Raw genomic sequence first — 17,825 nt, 5'->3', positions numbered from 1 at the left:
GTTATATTTGGAAAATTTATGAAGAAATGCCAATTTCCTCTTCGAATTACAATGAAAAGGTTTTCAATCCCACTCAATAAAATGTATTTCCCGAACAAGCGTACAATGCCAATGTGTGGAGAGAGAGAGAGAGAGGGGGGGGGGTGTATGAGAGAGAGAGAGAGAGAGAGAGAGAGAGATTTTTTACTTATCTACTACCTTGGCCCTTACAATGGAATACTATCCCTAGTACAAACCAGGAACCTATCTCGTCATGGTCCTTGGTTGCAGATATTCCAGCCCAACCTGTAATTTTTAACTAGCAACCTTAGCACCCTGATGTAAAGAAATGATATGGGAGCGAATCAAATGCCCAATAGACACGTTCTTCTCTTGAATACATCCATTTCAATGTAAATGCTGACAAGTTTACAAACGAGACCTGTACACAGTTTGGGAGATTGAATGTGAATAGGAATGAAGCAAAGATGGAGTTGGAGATTGTATACAAATGATAGTTATGTTGATCTATACAGCAACTACACTCTTAACAAAGTTTACACAAGATGAGTCTTGGCTAACTAAGGTCTAAACCCAAGGCCCCTAATCTTGTTGTCATGCTGTAAACTGGGCTATCCATGACCTTTCTGTCCAGCTGCACCAACATCAACAGTGGACTGCCTAAAGCCCTTCTCCATTCAGTTGCTGATGTTTCAAACCACCATGCCGTGTCAATATCAATGTATCCCTTGGACATGTCTCAAAAAGCGAACACCAAGTTAAAAGGGACGCATGCTTCTCAATCCCTTGTCCGTATTGCTTAGTACCCAAGGTTCAATTGTCTCCTTGTTAAGGTTTTATTATCTTTTCAAGGTGGGCAACCCAAAACATGGTCACACATAGCATTACCATCAAGCCACAGCTAGCCTAGAAGATTCATCCTCTTCATTCAAAGCTGGCATGTGTGCGTGTGCTTGTGTTACTTTCTTCCAAACAATAGTTTGTCCTCTCCCATCTGTATGTGCAGTGAAGGAAGTGCTCTTTGCAATGCCATTAATTATTTTGGGACTGGTTGGCAGCTGGGGCCTTACAGGTCAGATGAGTGCCGGTTGGTTTCACATGTAATGACTGCTTGTAGAGCACACTTCTGCCATCTTTTAAGTGAAACGTTAAGCTGTTACCAATATTTCCTCATTCCTCATCCCATCTGGCTGCTGCAGCATAGATGTTTGATAACAGTACATAATTTCCGAAAGTATTTGGCTCCAGATTTAAGAAGGAATTAGTGATGAACTTTGCAAGCTCTACATGTCCATAGACTCTACATGCTCCAAGTAAAGACAACCATACTGAAGCACCCGGTAGGCATGGCATGTTCTCTACGAACCCTACTGCCTCCTCCAGGCATCCCGCTCGCCCCAGAAGGTCAACTATGCAGGCATTATGCTCCATGGTAGCAGTATAGCCATGCTGAGTCATGTAATCAAAAATCTTATAGCCTTCGTGTATTAGGCCACCATAGCTACATGCAGACAGTAAGGCAAGAAAGGTGACATGATTGAGCCCCACGTCTTCCTTCTGCATTCGCCCGACAAGCTGGACCACTGTCTTGCAGCACCCGAATAGGGCATACCCTGTAATCAATGCATTCCATGTAACCGTGTCTCGTTCAGGCAACTTTCCCAACACATGCAATGCATCATCTAAGCTGCCACTTTTAGCATACATATCGACAAGGGCGCTCCCCACAAAAACATCAAATCCAAGGCCATCTTGTATGGATTGACTATGAATGTGTCGCCCTCTTTCAAGGGCTGCTAAAGACGCGCATGCATTCAAAAGGCTCAAGTACGTATCATCATTCAGCTTCACCCCTTCTTGCCATATCTTTCGCAAGAGCCCAAATGCCTTCTCAGCAGGCCCTTCCTTGGCATAGCCTGTAATCATCACATTCCATGAGACCACATCTCGTCTGGGCATCTTGTCAAACAATTGGCGCGCATCTTTTATGCTCCCACATTTTGAATACATGTCTATTAGAGTGTTCCACATGTTGATGTCTTGCTTGAGCCCAGTTTTTAATACTTCAGCATGGATCTTCTTCCCTCGCTCTAAATTACCTAGACTCGCACATGTATTTAAGAGGCATAGAAAGGTTACTGCACTCGGTCTCACACCACCTCTCTCCATTTCTTCAAAAAGTTTGAACACACGCTCTAATGGGCCATGTTTAGCATATCCCGCCATCATGGCATTCCATGAGACTACGTCTCGCACCACCATTTGATTAAACACTTGACACGCCTGCACTGTATCCCCACATTTACAATACATGTCAATCAGACCATTTCCCATGAAAACATTAGGCTTTAATCTACTCTTGAGTATGTGCCTGTGTAACTGTTTGCCTAAATCTAAGTTCCCAAGGCTCGCACAGGCCTTCAGGATGTATACAAAAGTGACTTCATTTGGTTTTATGCCTTCCTTCTCCATTCGCCCCAAGAAGTGAAAACATTCTTCAGCCGGTCCAAGTTTCGAATAGCCAGCCATAAGAGCATTGCATGATACCACATTTCTTTCATGTTCCTCTTCAAACACTTGGAGAGCAATGGTGAGGTTACTACATTTCACATACATGTCAATAAGGGCATTAAAAACATATACACTGGGCTGGACAGCACCATTGATAATGTAAGCATGAACTTTCTTTCCATAAGCCATATTTTCTAAGCTTGCACATGCATTGAGTATATGGACCATGGTAAACTCATCTGGCTTTATTCCCTGCTGCTGCATTTGTGAGAAAAGGCAAAGAGCCTCCCTTGCATACCCATGGTTGACATAGCCTCCAATCATGATATTCCATGAAAGAACCTCGGGTCTATGCATTTGATCAAAAATGCCACGCGCGTCCTTGATATTTCCAGATTTGACATATGTATTAACCAGGCTGGTTGCTGTATCACCATCCATCACGGCTCCCATCTCATTAATGTATGTATGGATCTGTTGGTTGTCTTTCAATTTCTTCAAATTTGTGCACCCATTCAAAACATTCATGCTAGCAGCCTCGTCTTGCTTCACACAATCCACATCCATGCCAGTGAGGGCATCCTTTCCTGTAAACGTTATAACGTCATGTTGTTGAACCATTTTGTCAGTTAATAGGAGTGCATCAACTGCACTACTGCATTGACAACATGCATTCATAAACTTAGCCATGGAAAAGACTTGAAACTTGAAGGTGCATTGCGTCTGCTCATGGATGCACCTCACAGAAAGACCAAGAGATTCATATAGAACAGCCCAGGAAATGCACGTTTGGCCGTGCAGTAGCCAACATGGCACATGCCTCATCATATGGCTAAACCCAATGTGATCCACATACTGATCACGGAATTACCCAGAATGTTAAAAATTATGGTTACACATAATTGTGCACATGACACACTAGAGTTTCACATATCTGATCATGATATGAACCCGCAACGCAGCTAAAAGGGTTCCATGTATCTATCTCTTCGTGATATTCACCCTGATGTGGCACGTTAGGGTTCCACATAACCCTGTGTGTTAGATTAGTGTTCCACATGATGGATTCCACACAATATGGTGCCCACATACATCATCATGATATTAACCCTCATGTGTAGACTAGAGTTTCCACATCATACTCCTAAACCCAACGTAGCACACTAGAATTCCACAAATCTGATTGTGATATTGACCCAAAATAACACATTAGACTTCCTTGGAATGTACCCATAAAATGGTTTTCAAATATCATGTGAAAATGATGAGATTATGCAGCATTAAAACTCACAGGCTTCTAATTCAGGGTTTTGGTTTGCATGAAGAGGGTGAAGTCCTGACAGATTACGACCCAACAGCTCTTCAAAACCGAAGTGCTTTCTCTGCCGCTGGACACTCGGCCTGAAAGGAGAGAATGTTGGGTGCGAGCTTTTCCAGAGAGGAAGTGCATGCATTTGAGCGAAACAGTACTTCAAAGCAAACCCACTCCGGCCCAGCGTAGAGATGTCCCGAGTTGTGCAAAGAGAAAGCTCACCTCTTCACTAGTGTCACGAGAGGAGACAGCTATCCGGGGGCGTTCTCCTCCCCCATCGACTTAGCACTTTGATGAAGAATCATGTCAAGAAGCAGATCATATGCCAAAAGTTTTGAGAATTTAAATTTTTTTCAAGGTTAGATCTCTTCTTCTTCTTCTTCTTGGACCAATAGATATATAAGGGTGTGTAATCTCAAAAGGATGTCAGTACAATATGTGTATTTATATGTATGTGTGTATATGCGTGTATACATGTGTGCGTGTGTGCATGTGTGTGACTCTCTCACATAGACACATATCCGTGTGTGTCACTCTCACATGTATTCTCTGTTTGTCTCTATCACGTGCACAAACACAACCCTCTCTCACATACATACACGTGCGTATGTATTGTCTCTTCTCACACCCGTCTCTCATACACACATAGAAACTCTCTCTCTCGCTCTCTCTCTCTCTCTCTCTCTCTCTCTCTCTCTCTCTCTCTCACGCACACACACACACACTCCACACATGTGTGATTGTTTATACACGTACATGTGTGTGTGAATGTGTTTATATAGAGTAGTAATAATATAATATTATTATATATTTACTATATGTATATTCATTTATATATCATTATTATATTATATTATTATATATTTACTATATACATTATAAATTTTTATATTTTTTATTCATTTATTATATACTTTAAGTATATTATTATACACATTTATATATTATCTATTGTTATTATATATATTTGTATCATATATAGATTTTATAATTATTTATTATATATCTTTATATTTTGTATTATATTATTATTTAAATTTTCTTCTCTCAGCATACCCCTAAACTCCTCTCTCTCTCTCTCTCTCTCTCTCTCTCTCTCTCTCTCTCTCAACACGTGGCTCCTCCCCTCTCCTTCTCTCTTTCCCCTACCCCAAGACTTGGCCCTTTTCCAACTACCACGTGTCCCCTCCCCTCCCAAAAATTTGCACATATAATAGATAGTATAGATAGATGTGCCTGAGAGAACCATTAGAAGGATGCAGGTGTTGAAGGGCACATGTAGCTAGATTTTGTAACTCAAATTGGGTAGTGATATTAATAGATTACTACTACTTCCTTTGACCTGAGTTATGCTATGGATAACCAAAAAGTAGCCTACATTTATTGCTCTATCTCCTAGAGAGGTTGAATTTAAAACCAATATGCTTTGCTTCATGTGAAGTAGTTTGGCTAAGGTAGATTTTGGGGGACATGGGTGTGTAGGAGTCCTCCTGTTCTCCGAGCGAAACTTTTCGAGTGAGGAAAAAATCGAGCGACACATTTCAAGGAACATGCACACGCATGCTTCTTAGCTTCTCCCATGCTAAGAAGGCACACCCATGGTTGGTGAGGGTGGTTGTTGGTGAGGTGAGAGAGGGGGAAAAGGGGGTGGTCGGTGAGGGAGAGAGATAAGGGAGGGGTGGCGAGAGAGAGAGAGAGAGAGAGAGAGAGAGAGAGAGAAAGAGAGAGAGAGAGAGAGAGAACTACATCTTGTCAAACAATCTCAGAAAATGCCAAGCTTAAAATATGGTGAAATTTAAAAGCTTGTCTGCAATCTTTCCTAATGCCTCCGCAAGCTTCCCTAGCACAAGCACAAGGCTCTCGGGATGCATGCCAAGCTTAAAATATGGTGAAATTTAAAAGCTTGTCTGCAATCTTTCCTAATGCCTCCGCAAGCTTCCCTAGCACAAGCACAAGGCTCTCGGGATGCTCCTTCCATTGGGTTCTGTCAAGATGACAATTGAGGTTTTGGGAATCCATATGGGCTATCAAAATTTTGCTATTACTTTCCAGTAAAGTACACAATTCCTTACTGAACTCATCGCATTCTCCAACAGAGGGCCCCACTTCCTTTTCTTTCGGCCGCATAGGACATCACATGTTCTTCCTCAAAAGCATCCTCACATCCATCCATGCTAAATTTTCATTAAGAAACTTCTCCTCATAGTGACCTTGTGATGAAGTGAGGCTTTCAATTGGGGGGCTGTCAATCTCCTTCTCACCACACACAGATAGATTCTCTTCAACAAGGGGGTTGCTCAATATCTGACAAAAAGCCCATTTTCTATGACTTGCCGCCTACTATTATCAAAGATCATGCCAGGAGCAAGAGTTGATGCTAAGAGATTTATCGAGGGAGTCGAAAACCTCATGGTTAAAGCAGTCAGGAAGCCTGTTCTCCTTTTTGACATCATCGCTCATAAACTAGAAGGATTGTTTGCCTTGCAAAGTTTTCTAGTCTCGGATTCTCTTGTAGTTTGCAGAGAGGCTACACCATCTCTTGGCAGCACTAGGCAGCCAACCTAATCACACCCATGCGTTAGCAGAAATGGCACTTTGAAATGTTGTTTGCCTTGGCTTGTCTCAATCCCTCTCTCCCTCTCCTCTGTCACCTTGGACCACTTGGCCTCCTCCAACCTCTTTGCCTCTATTAGAATAAGGGTTTCGTGGGTAAGACCAGTGTGCAAATGCCTCCCCACCTGGACCTCTCTTCTGCTCCCACCGGCATAGTTGCTGCGAAGGCATATTAGGAGTCACCGCGGCCACGACCTCCTCCTCCTGCAATACCTTCCAATGCCATCAGCCGTAGATCATCCCCTGCCATATCCATGGCCTTGCAAAGCCATCATCATGAAACGCTGAGAACAAAACTTCAAAGAGTAGCAAACGTTGAGAGAGGACCTTAGATTGTCATCGCCATCATCGTGGTAAATCGCATGGAAAAAACATGAGGAGAAACTTGGAAGAAGAAGAAAAATCAACCAGCACCTTAACAGAATACCCTTGCAATGGCCAAAACCTTGATAGAAAAATCTGAGCTGCAAAATAAACTTCGGGAAAAAGACCCTAGATTGCAGTGGCCATCATCAGAGACGAACCTTGACAGGCCTGCAACAAATGAACCCACATGAATGTTGAGATATCGAGCTCGTCTAGTGAGGCGGTGGGGACACTGATGACCCACCTGGGAGATAGGCCCCACACTTACACCACTGGCATGGTTGGTGAGATCTTGGGTGATATGCGGCTAGTGGGATGACAGGCTGTGTGACAGCCATTCTAGAGACTGGCATAGTTATAGCGCCAGCTCATTTAGTTGGGTTCACACTATAGAGAACCCTTGTATGTATTGGTTGAGTACCTTTCATATTATGTGTACTCTTAATTTGTATATTGTGTGTTGAGTGTTGAGTGTTGAGTGAAGAAGATTTTCAGTCTCTCACCTTGTGTGTTCTCTATTAGGGTTTTGTGAGTGTGTGTGTGCTTGCAAGAGCTCAAGCTCTCTTCCCCCCTGCATCTTTTCATGGTATCAGAGCCAAGTTCATGCTAAGGGCTGAGCTGCAAGCAAGAGAACCATAGGAAGCGGTACGAGGGTAAGAGCTTCAACTACTTTTCCCTATTTGTGTTGGTGACTACACCCTTGTCGGGATCTCTACGGGAGGCACCGGCAAACGATCTCTGATTGAGGAGCTTTCTTCACGAGAGTAAAGCTATAGAGCAACTATACTGTCCTATCGGATGAAATTTCTAGGCCGAAAACGCGTTTCGAGCGCGTCTGGACCTCCGTTTTTCAGAAAGCATGCGATTTCAAGCGCTGCGGATAAGTCATCGATTCTCTACAGAAATCTATTTTAAGAACTGTAGGAAGACAGATTGGCTATGCAAACACTGTGGGTGCTGCAAAGAGGTCAACAGTTTGCCATTGGGTGTATGTATGCATATTGAAGTCACTGGTTGAAGTCACTGGTTGTGACATTTGAGAGTACTACAGTACCACTGTAGGAAATACAGCAGTTTGTGCACGACAAACCAGAGTGTTGTTTCTGGTAAAATTATGTGTCTGGCAAGATGTCAAATGATGGCATAACCCAGATTGTGGCTGAGAAGCTTGATAAGAACAACTTCCATGCTTGGAGGTTCAGGTTGACGAATTTCTTGATGGGAAAGGGCTATTGGGACTACATAGAAGGTGAGCATGAAGAGGCACCGGAGATACTGGACATAAATCCGACTGCTCTGCAGATGTGAAAGAGTTTAAAGACTAGAACCAAGGAGCCAGGAAAGTTGTGTATTGGCTCTCTATCAGTATATAGGACACCATGATTGGGCACATTCAGGATGCCAAGTCCCCCAAGGAGGCGTGGGACACCTTGGTAAAACTCTATGAAACAAATACCAAGGCACGTAAGATACAGTTGAAGAATGAACTTCATACTGTGGAGAAAAAGAGCATGTCTGTGAATGACTATGCATTGAAGATAAAGGGTATTGTGGAATCCCTTGCATCTATTGGTGTGTCAGTAGATGATGATGTAAGGTGGAAGTCTGTCTACGTGGTCTCGGGCCACAATACAAGGCTTTCAAGACGTCTATTCAGACTCGGGAAAACATTCCCAACTTTACAGATTTGGTGTCTATGCTGATTATAAGAAGAGAAGAGCTTGGGTGAAGACCAACAGTCCACAAAACAAAAACAGTTTAGAGCAACAGGCCTTCTACACAAGTTCAGGTAGAGGACGAGGTAGAGGAGGTTGTGGACGCGGTCAAGGAGGTGGCTGAACAGGTAATCAGAATTATGGCCAGCTCAGCAGCAACAACAACAATCCCAGAATACACAACAACAACATCAACAACACACAGGTGGAAGAGGCAAATTCAGAGGCAGGGGGAGTCAAAGAGGACGTGGAAATTGGCAAAGGCAATATAATGATGCACGTGAATGCTTTTATTGTGGTAAGCCTGGACATGTGCAGGTAGAATGTTATAAGAAGCAGGCTGACATGCAAAATGGAAAGGTGCAGCAGAAAAACTATGCATCCTCAAGCAAAAACAATGAGGATAATGAAAGGTTGTTTGTTATGGAGCATGTCGTGAATGCCATGTCTGAAAATGTTGAAGTAGCACAAAAAGATGATGTATGGTATGTGGATTCAGGTGCTTCGAACCACATGACAAGTCATGGGGAGTGGTTCAAGGAGATGAAAAACCTTGAACGACCAGGTTTTGTGGAAAGAGGGGATGACACTGCTCATCCAATTGCCCATGTTGGAGATGTGCCATTGTCTATGCAGGATGGCAAAGTGAAGTACCTTGCAGATGTACTTCACGTTCCGAACATAACAAAGAATCTGGTTTCAGTTGGCCAAATGATTGAGCAGGGTTTGCAGGTTCGGTTTAACCCTGATGGTTGTTATGTTGAAGACTTTAAAGACAAGCGCAGGTTGGTTGCAAAAGGCAACAGAGTGGGCAGAATGTTTACGTTGAACGTAGACATGCCTGAAATGAGTGCTGCAATGTTTGCAAATGGTTCAAGAATTGTTGCAGACATAGACATTTGGCATAAAAGAATTGGACATGTGAATGTGCAACGAATGAAGTCTATGCAGACTAAAGGAATTGTGACAGGGCTGCCAAAGTTTAAAGTGGAAGGTATGCAGAGAATATGTGAAGCATGCCAATTTGGAAAAAGCAAACAAAGCATGTATTTCCACGTAACAGATACTAGATGTTGTGCATTCAGATGTATGGGGTCCTACGAAGACCATGTCTATGGGAGGCTGCAGGTATTATGTGACATTCATTGATGACCACACAAGGAAAGTGTGGGTATATTTCATGAAGGAGAAGAGTGAGGTGTTCACTCACTTTCACAATTTCAGAGTTTTGGTTGAAAAGCAAACAAGAAAATATGGAAAGTGCCTAAGGTCAGATAAAAGGGAGAGTACTTCTCCAATGAGTTCTCTAAATTTTTGAAGAAGAATGGTATTCGGAGACAGTTTACATGCAGATACACTCCACAGCAAAATGGAGTTGCTAAGCAGAAAAACAGGCACATTGCTGAGATTGCGCGAGCATTGATGGAAGAATATGCCGCATAGCTATTGGGCTGAGGCTGTTTCTACACCAGCAGTATACATCATGAACAAGACTCCAACTGCAGCCATACATGATGTAACTCCAGAGGAGAGGTTTACTGGCAGAAAACCTGATCTGTCTCATTTGAAAGTCTTTGGATGCATTGCATATGTGCATGTGCCAGATGAGCTGAGAACTAAGCTGGATCCAAAAGCAGAAAAATGTGTGTTTATTGGATACTCCCTTGAGCAAAAGGGATACAGGTGTTATAACCCTGCTACACGTGAGTTGAGGGTAAGCAGGCATGTTGTCTTTGATGAGATGAGTAGCTGGTATGCTGCTGAAAAAGAAGTTGTTGGGGCTGATGTGAGTGGAAGTGTGGTTGCACAAAATGCAGGTCAGCAATCACAGTCTTTGAGTGGACCAGGAGAGTCCTCATCTAGTGGGTATGTTGATAGACCATGGAGTGGCAGGCTGCGTCATAATACCAGTCCTGCAAATGTGATTAGTACATCACGTAAAGGAAAAGAGAAAGTGGTTGAGCCCCTTGGTATACCTGACATTTCTGCAGGGCATTCTCATGTTGATGGAGAGTCTAGTGGCTCAGAGATGAGCCTTGATGAGGAGCTCGGGATCCCAGCTATGAGAACACCTGGTGTAAAGAAGGCTATGGAAGCCATGAATGAAAAGCTGCGAAGATCAGGGAGAGTGAAAAACCCTGTGCAGAGGTTTACACATGATGGTTATGTGGCACATCACTATGCATATATGGCAAAGGTTGTGTAGGTTGTAGAGCCCACATGCATTGATGAGGCTATTGGAAATGTGTGTTGGGAGAAAGCTATGGATGAGGAGATGGATGCACTATATGGAAATGAAACTTGGGATTTAGTGCAATTGCCTGAAGGCAAGAAAGCCATTGGTGGATGCAAGTGGGTCTACAAAGTAAAACATGATAGTGATGGAAGCATAAACAGGTATAAGGCTAGATTGGTAGCCAAAGGGTATGCGCAGACATATGGCATTGATTATGAGGAAACTTTCAGCCCAATTGCCAAGATGGCAACAGTGAGAGTTGTGATAGCAGTGGCTGCGTCAAAGCAATGGTCTTTACATCAAATGGATGTAAAGAATGCAGTGGCTGCGTCAAAGCAATGGTCTTTACATCAAATGGATGTAAAGAATGCATTCTTGCATGGGGATTTGCAAGAAGAGGTGTATATGTTGCAGCCACCTGGTTATGAGGATGTGAGTCACCCCGAGCATGTTTGCAGGTTGAAGAAAGCCTTGTATGGCTTAAAACAAGCACTAAGAGCATGGTCTGACAAGATTTCTAAATATCTTGTCACTATTGGCTTTCATGTAGCCAATGCAGATTTCTCACTATATGTGAGACATGGTGATAGAGGGGTTATGCTTGTTGTCATCCATGTAGATGACTTGATCATTACGGGAGACCATGATGCAGAGATCTTTGATGTAAAGATCTTGCTTAGACAGAAGTTTGAGATGAAGGATCTGGGGGAGCTTAGATATTTCTTGGGCATTGAGGTGATTAGGTCACCACATGGTATTGGATTACTGCAGAGACAGTATGGCTTGGACATGTTGTCCAAGTATGGTATGACAGGCTGTAAGTCTATTTCCGTGCCATTGGATCATAATGGCAAGTTGTGTGCAGATTCAGGAGAGATCTTGGAGGATCCTCCTATGTATAGGCGCATAGTAGGAAGCTTGACCTACATGATGATCCCCAGACCGGCGGATTTGAGCTATGTTGTTGGATTGGTGAGTCAGTTTATGCAGGTTCCACGGAAGCCGCATTTGGATGCATTGAGACGCATACTGAGGTATTTGAGGTCTACTTTGCATTGTGGACTATTTTATGAGACTGGGACATAGATATGTGTACATGGGTACACAGATGCTGATTGGACTGGTAGTATCTCAGATAGAAGATCTACTAGTGGCTTCATGTTTTCTTTGGGGAGTGCTGCTGTGACTTGGAGCAGCAAGAAGCAGCCTATGGTTGCAGAGGCCGAGTACAGAGGCCGAGTACAGAGGAGCTGCTATGGCAGCATGTGAGGTAGCTTGGTTGAGAAAGCTACTTGCAGATTTGGGTCTATCAGTGGATAGACAAGTGACATTTTCTATGACAACATTAGCAGTATACAGTTGGCCAGGAACCCAGTTTTTCATGCTCGCACGAAGCATATAGAGGTCCACTACCATTTTGTTAGAGAGAAGGTCTTGGCAGGAGACCTTGACCTTGTTTATGTTAGCACACAGGATCAGGTAGCTGACATCTTCACCAAAGCATTGGGTACAGAGAAGCTCTGCAGATTCAGAGCTTTCCTTGGTCTACATGAGATGGAGTTGAGCTCGAGGGGGAGTGTTGAGATATTGAGCTCGTCTAGTGAGGCGGTGGACACTGACCCGCCTGGGGGATAGGCCCCACACTTACACCACTGGCATGGTTGATGAGATCTTGGGTGATATGCGGCCAGTGGAATGACAGGCTGTGTGACAGCCATTCTAAAGACTGGCATAGTTGTAGCGCCAGCTCATTTAGTTGGGTTCACACTATAGAGAACCCTTGTATGTATTGGTTGAGTACCTTTCATATTATGTGTACTCTTATCTTGTATATGGAGTGTTGAGTGAAGAAGAAGAAGATTTTTAGCCTCTCACCTTGTGTGTTCTCTATTAGGGTTTTGTGAGTGTGTGTGTGTGCTTGCAAGAGCTCAAGCTCTCTTCCCCTCTGCATCTTTTCAATGAAACCCTAGACCTTAGTAAACAAAATTTTAAAAAAAAGGCCCTGTGGCTAGCGAGGCCTACCTAAAAGGCCTTTTTTATTTTTTATTTTACTAATCCTAACAACCTCCAAAGAGTGGGGCCTACCCATAGGGCCTTTTTTTTTAAATTTTATTAATAATCCTAACAACCTCCCAATACTTAACAATATTTTTTTAAAAGGCCCTATGGGCAGGCCAAAGACTTAACAATCAAACAGAGAGAGCAAATCAAGTACTTAAAGCCAAGTCTGGGCACGCAATAACCTTTTGATGCTTCCCATGAACTCGAATTGATGCATTCACATAGATCCTCAGATGCATCAATGTGTGTGTGTGTGTGCGCACGTGCGTGTGTGCGTGCGTATGTATATGTGTGTGTGTGTAAGTGTGTGTGTGTGTGTGTGTGTGTGTGTGTGTGTGTGTGTATATAACACAAAAAACTAATAAACTAATGTATACAAACTAGAGAGAGAGAGAGAGAGAGAGAGAGAGAGAGAGAGAGAGAGGGGGGGGGGGGGGATAAGAGTAAGTGTATGAGTGAGTGAGAGGGGCCAAGAGAGAGGAGAAAATAAGTACATGTTTATTGAGTGATTATGTCTAAAGAGATAGAGGGAGAGAGAGACAACTTTGTGAGTGCATGGGTATATTTATGTATGTTGTGAATGCGGGGGTATATTTATATATGTTATGGGTTTGTGAATATATTTATATATATATATATGTGTGTGTGTGTGTGTGTGTTTTAAAGATAGAGTATAAAAGATAGCCTTATTTATAATTACTCATAGAGATTTCAAACATCAAAATCATAAAATCATAAGTGAGCTTAATCAAAGGATGGACTAGCACAAAGGGAAAATGTGAGCAGCCATTGGTGAGCTTGATGAGCTAGATAAAAGCCTTATGAGAGCACTTAAGTGAGTAGCTAGATAAAAGCCTTGTGAGAGCACTTAAGTGAGTAGTCAGATAATAATCATGGCCAACAAACAAGTAGCCAAAGGAAGTCACTATGCTGAAGCATAGACAATGATTAAAAGACAGAACCAAGTGATTGTGTTTTCCTACATAAAGAGGGATTAAATATTGAGGTAGTGCTATAAAAAAATTTTGTCAAGATTTTTTTTTCATTTATTCATTTATACAAATATGCATGAAAAACTATCAAACAACCTCATTGTCATCTATGTAAAAATAGTGGTCTATGAATGCAGTAATGTCAATTGTTTATTAGCCTTAGTGGTAATGTTCTAGGAATAGAGGAAGAAAGAAGATTTCAATGGTTCATATGACACTTTAAATGAGGCTCTAGAGCAATGTTTATGTCTAATATGACATGGGCGTAGAATAAGTGTCTATATGGAACCTTAAATGGGGCTCCCGAGAAGTTGTTATGTCTAATATGACATCCATGCTACCCTAGAGGTAAGGTATTTTACAATAATAGAATAAGTGCCATTAATACCCTAGAGGTAGGGTATTTAACAACAATTGAATAAGTTTCATTAAGGATTTTGGGATTGTGGCGCATGGGTTGATGGTCAAGCAAAAGCACAGAGGGCCAATTGTCCATGTAACATACTATTGGCCACCAACATAGTAGCCAATGCAATAGCATGAGAGAGAGATTTCACCATGAGAGAATCTTAGGCAAGGTTCTCTATTCAGAGGAGATTCTCTGAATGGGGCATATAGTGAGCGTGGTATTATGGAGCAACATGTGTGGGTGCCTTCTTGTGTGCTTGTTCCTTGAAATGTGTCGCTTGATTTTTTCCTCGCTCGAAAAGTTTCGCTTGGAGAATGGGAGGGCTCAGTGTGTAGCTACAAAATGTTTCGCTTGGAGAATGGGAGGGCTCGGTGTGTAGCTACAAAATGTGGCAACCAAAGTTGAATGATGATTGTAATCCGATGTTCCACAAATCAAATTGAGATATCATATCATTTTTGTGTGAGAGCTCATTATGGTTGGAGAGGTTGAGATGGTCTAATTTCCAACAACATATAACTTATACAAACATTTTCACCAAGGCTCTTGGGAGAGATTTTTTGGAGTGGCATCTTGATTAACTTAACATTCAACCAACGAGGTAGTTCACCTATGAGTGGATCTTATGAGGGCATGTTGAAGATCAATGATCCGTTATTGTCATGATTTATTGTATGGGTATTGGCTAGCTCTAAATGGAGAAGCCACTTTATCATGTGGGGATGCTAGGCACAACAAGGCCAATAGCTATGGAAGTCTCAACAAATGCATCCCTTCCTCTTTTCCTTGTCTAAAAAGATCAATAGATCTAAAAGTCTCAACAAATGAATCCCTTCCTCTTTCCTTGTCTAGCATTTCACATGCTCAAGGCGAGCATTCCCCAAACTCAAGGTGAGCATTCCCCAAAACTCAAAGCAATTTTAAAAGCTATTCTCTACAAAAAAGGGCATTGCCAAGGCTATATTCAAACTTGTCATGTAGTAATGATATTAGACCAAAGAGGCTTTTATATTGTTCCTTAAGATAGAATAGCCTCAAAAGAAATTGTATGTCTTTTACTAAATGATCTCCTCTTGTTTTGAAACATATATGAAAACATGTGTCTAGCATCATCAAAGCTCTCAACTTTCTCATTAGAGATTTCATTACTGAAACATTTTGTATGTCTTCTACTAAATGATCTCTTCCTATTTTGAAACTCCAATGAAGATGTGTGTCTAGCATCATTAGATTTTTCAACTCTGTCATTGGAGCTTGCATTATCAAATATCACCCTTTCATTTACATTGGTATTGCTCTTGATTTGGGACACATCTAGTGAAGGCGGAGAGCTAAAAGAAGTACAATACCACACTTTCACTTACATTGATTTCGCTCTTAATTTTGAAGACATCTAGTGAAGTTGGAGAATCAAAAGAAGAACAATAACACACTTTCATTTACATTGATATTGCTCTTGATTTTAGATACATCTAGTGAAGATGGAGAGTCAAAGGAAGAAAAATTGAGACATGCCACAATAGTGGCATGGTTTGTGAGTGGAAGATGGTGCTTATTATTGATATTCAACTCCATTAGCAAGTGTGCTGGTCTAAAAATCATAAGATGAGAATGCAATTCATTGGCTTAAGGAAAAAAGTAGTGATGATTGTAGATCCTTAGCTCATGGAACTAATCACACTAGAAAAATCATAAGATGAGAATGAAAAAGGTAGTGATGATTGTAGATCCTTAGCTCATGCAATTCATTTTTATTAGCTTAATGAAAAAGGTAGTGATGATTGTAGATCCTTAGCTCATGGAACTAATCACTAGAAAAATCATAAGATGAGAATGACATTCCTTTTAATGTTGAATGAAAAAGGAGGTGATCATAGATCCCTAGGGCTTATGGAACTAATCTCACTAAAAGGGACTTGAGTCCTCATGGTGGCTCACTAGAGACACAAATGTTATAATAAATGAACCACCATCTCTATAGATCTCCAATAGTCATATTTTTATGTTAGATAATCAAGTAAACCCTAGCACTAGTAACTTATTATTTTAGGGTAGAGTCTCATTTAAATGTCTAATTCATTTGAAGATATTTAAACATACACAAGAGTCTGATTTTAAATGTCTAATTCATTTGAAGATATGTAAACATACACAAGAGTCTCATTTTAAATGTCTAGTCCATTTGAAGAGATGTAAGAGTCACAAGAGTCTCGTTTTAAATGTCTAGTCCATTTGAAGAGATGTAAAAGTCACAAGAGGAGAGAAGTGCATAGGATTACACAAAAAGGTTTTAACACACAAGTTAAGAGTGTGTCATGGCTAGGTAAGTAACAACACCCTGCTCAAAATGATTCCTAGAAGATTACGCTTCCAAAACATGTTTAATGAAAGAAGTCTAAGGTTGTAATAATTTGAAAAGTTAGATATGTGATGAAGCATCAATATGCACATGGAAAATTAGATCCTAATTGGAGGACCTTAAGATATGCACATCAAAAGTTAGATATGTGATGAAGCATCAATATGCACATGGAAAATTAGATCCTAATTGGAGGACCTTAAGATAGGTGTGCTCCTAATGCCTTCTTTAGTTTTGTGTATGCCCACTGTCCATTTGAAGATAATCAATAACTTATAAGGATTTGGCATATATGGTATATAAGAAGAGGAATCTTGTATAACACCTACGCGCCCCATGAATCTTTGCACCCCTTGAAGGTGATGGGTGGTGGAAATTCCAAGATTACATGGACATGTTCTTGGAGATAATGTTTCCAAGGATTATACTATATTTGACCCAAAATTAAAATTTAAGTGGGATCAATGAGGTATAGTAGAGTCTGCATCTCTCACAAAGACTGAGGAAGATGCTCCTTTGTTGTAATGAAGGAGGCTTGGTTTTGAACATAAGGGAATCCCATGGGCATGGATATGGCTGGACAAGTATGGGGGCCCAACATTAGTAAGTGTGAAAAGGTGGGCAAGTATATAAGTGAACAAATTGTAATTAGAGGCATCTAATTGTTTTAACTAATCAAATCATACTTCTTGGAGCTCCAAGTTTCCATGGCTATGGTGGTACTCCATCATGAGTGCTTGTGGTACTCCATCATGAGTGCATTCAATTTCTCTTTCTCCCCATCATTACAGTGGTATCAAAGCTTTGTCTTTGATCCATTTCCATCTTAGATTCAAGAAAATTTGGGAGTTTCTTGGAATTCTTGATTTTCTTGATCTTTCTTGAGTTTCTTGGAAATTTTCTTGATTAAGAAATGGATCATGATGATTGTGGGATGCTAATTTCCTTGAATTTTGATTTGTTCTAAGTTTTGGGGGCTATGGGTCACTGTGGACCAAAATTTAGGGTAGCCGCTCCAAAATTTGAATGACAACCAAATTTGAATGACAACCAAATTTGGGGGAAATTTATTACTAATCCATGATTAATTTTCTTAATCAAAACATTTATGCTTTTCTCTTCTCATCCTCATGTTTGATCCTGAGAGAAATAGGGTTTCAATCCATGCTGAACTGTAGCATTCACCTAGGGCTTCCATGAGTTTTCTCCTAATCAACATGAAGGAGCTATCAATCTTGCTTGATGGCCATG

At 41.3% G+C, this 17,825-nt stretch overlaps 1 protein-coding gene and 1 pseudogene across 1 annotated transcript; both read right to left on the bottom strand.

The window, feature by feature from the left end:
• Positions 1-368: 368 nt before the first annotated feature.
• Positions 369-4,241, bottom strand: LOC147602745 (putative pentatricopeptide repeat-containing protein At3g25970). The gene is made up of 3 exons (XM_086797503.1): positions 4,046-4,241; positions 3,803-3,912; positions 369-3,690 (listed from the first exon to the last, which is right to left on the bottom strand). Exon 3 carries the CDS (start codon positions 3,337-3,339, stop codon positions 1,171-1,173), a length of 2,169 nt encoding a protein of 722 aa, XP_086653629.1. The 5' UTR covers positions 3,340-3,690; positions 3,803-3,912; positions 4,046-4,241; the 3' UTR covers positions 369-1,170.
• A 1,460-nt stretch (positions 4,242-5,701) lies between these two features.
• LOC147602744 (trihelix transcription factor ASR3-like) overlaps positions 5,702-17,825 on the bottom strand; it is a 54,964-nt pseudogene continuing 42,840 nt past the window's right edge.

Source organism: Cibotium barometz, chromosome 66, assembly GCF_041138505.1.
Source record: "Cibotium barometz isolate CiBa-2024 chromosome 66, ASM4113850v1, whole genome shotgun sequence".
NCBI classification, from domain to species: Eukaryota; Viridiplantae; Streptophyta; class Polypodiopsida; order Cyatheales; family Cibotiaceae; genus Cibotium; species Cibotium barometz.
The sequence above is the reverse complement of the archived record's forward strand: the minus strand, read 5'-3'. Positions and strand labels throughout refer to the sequence as shown.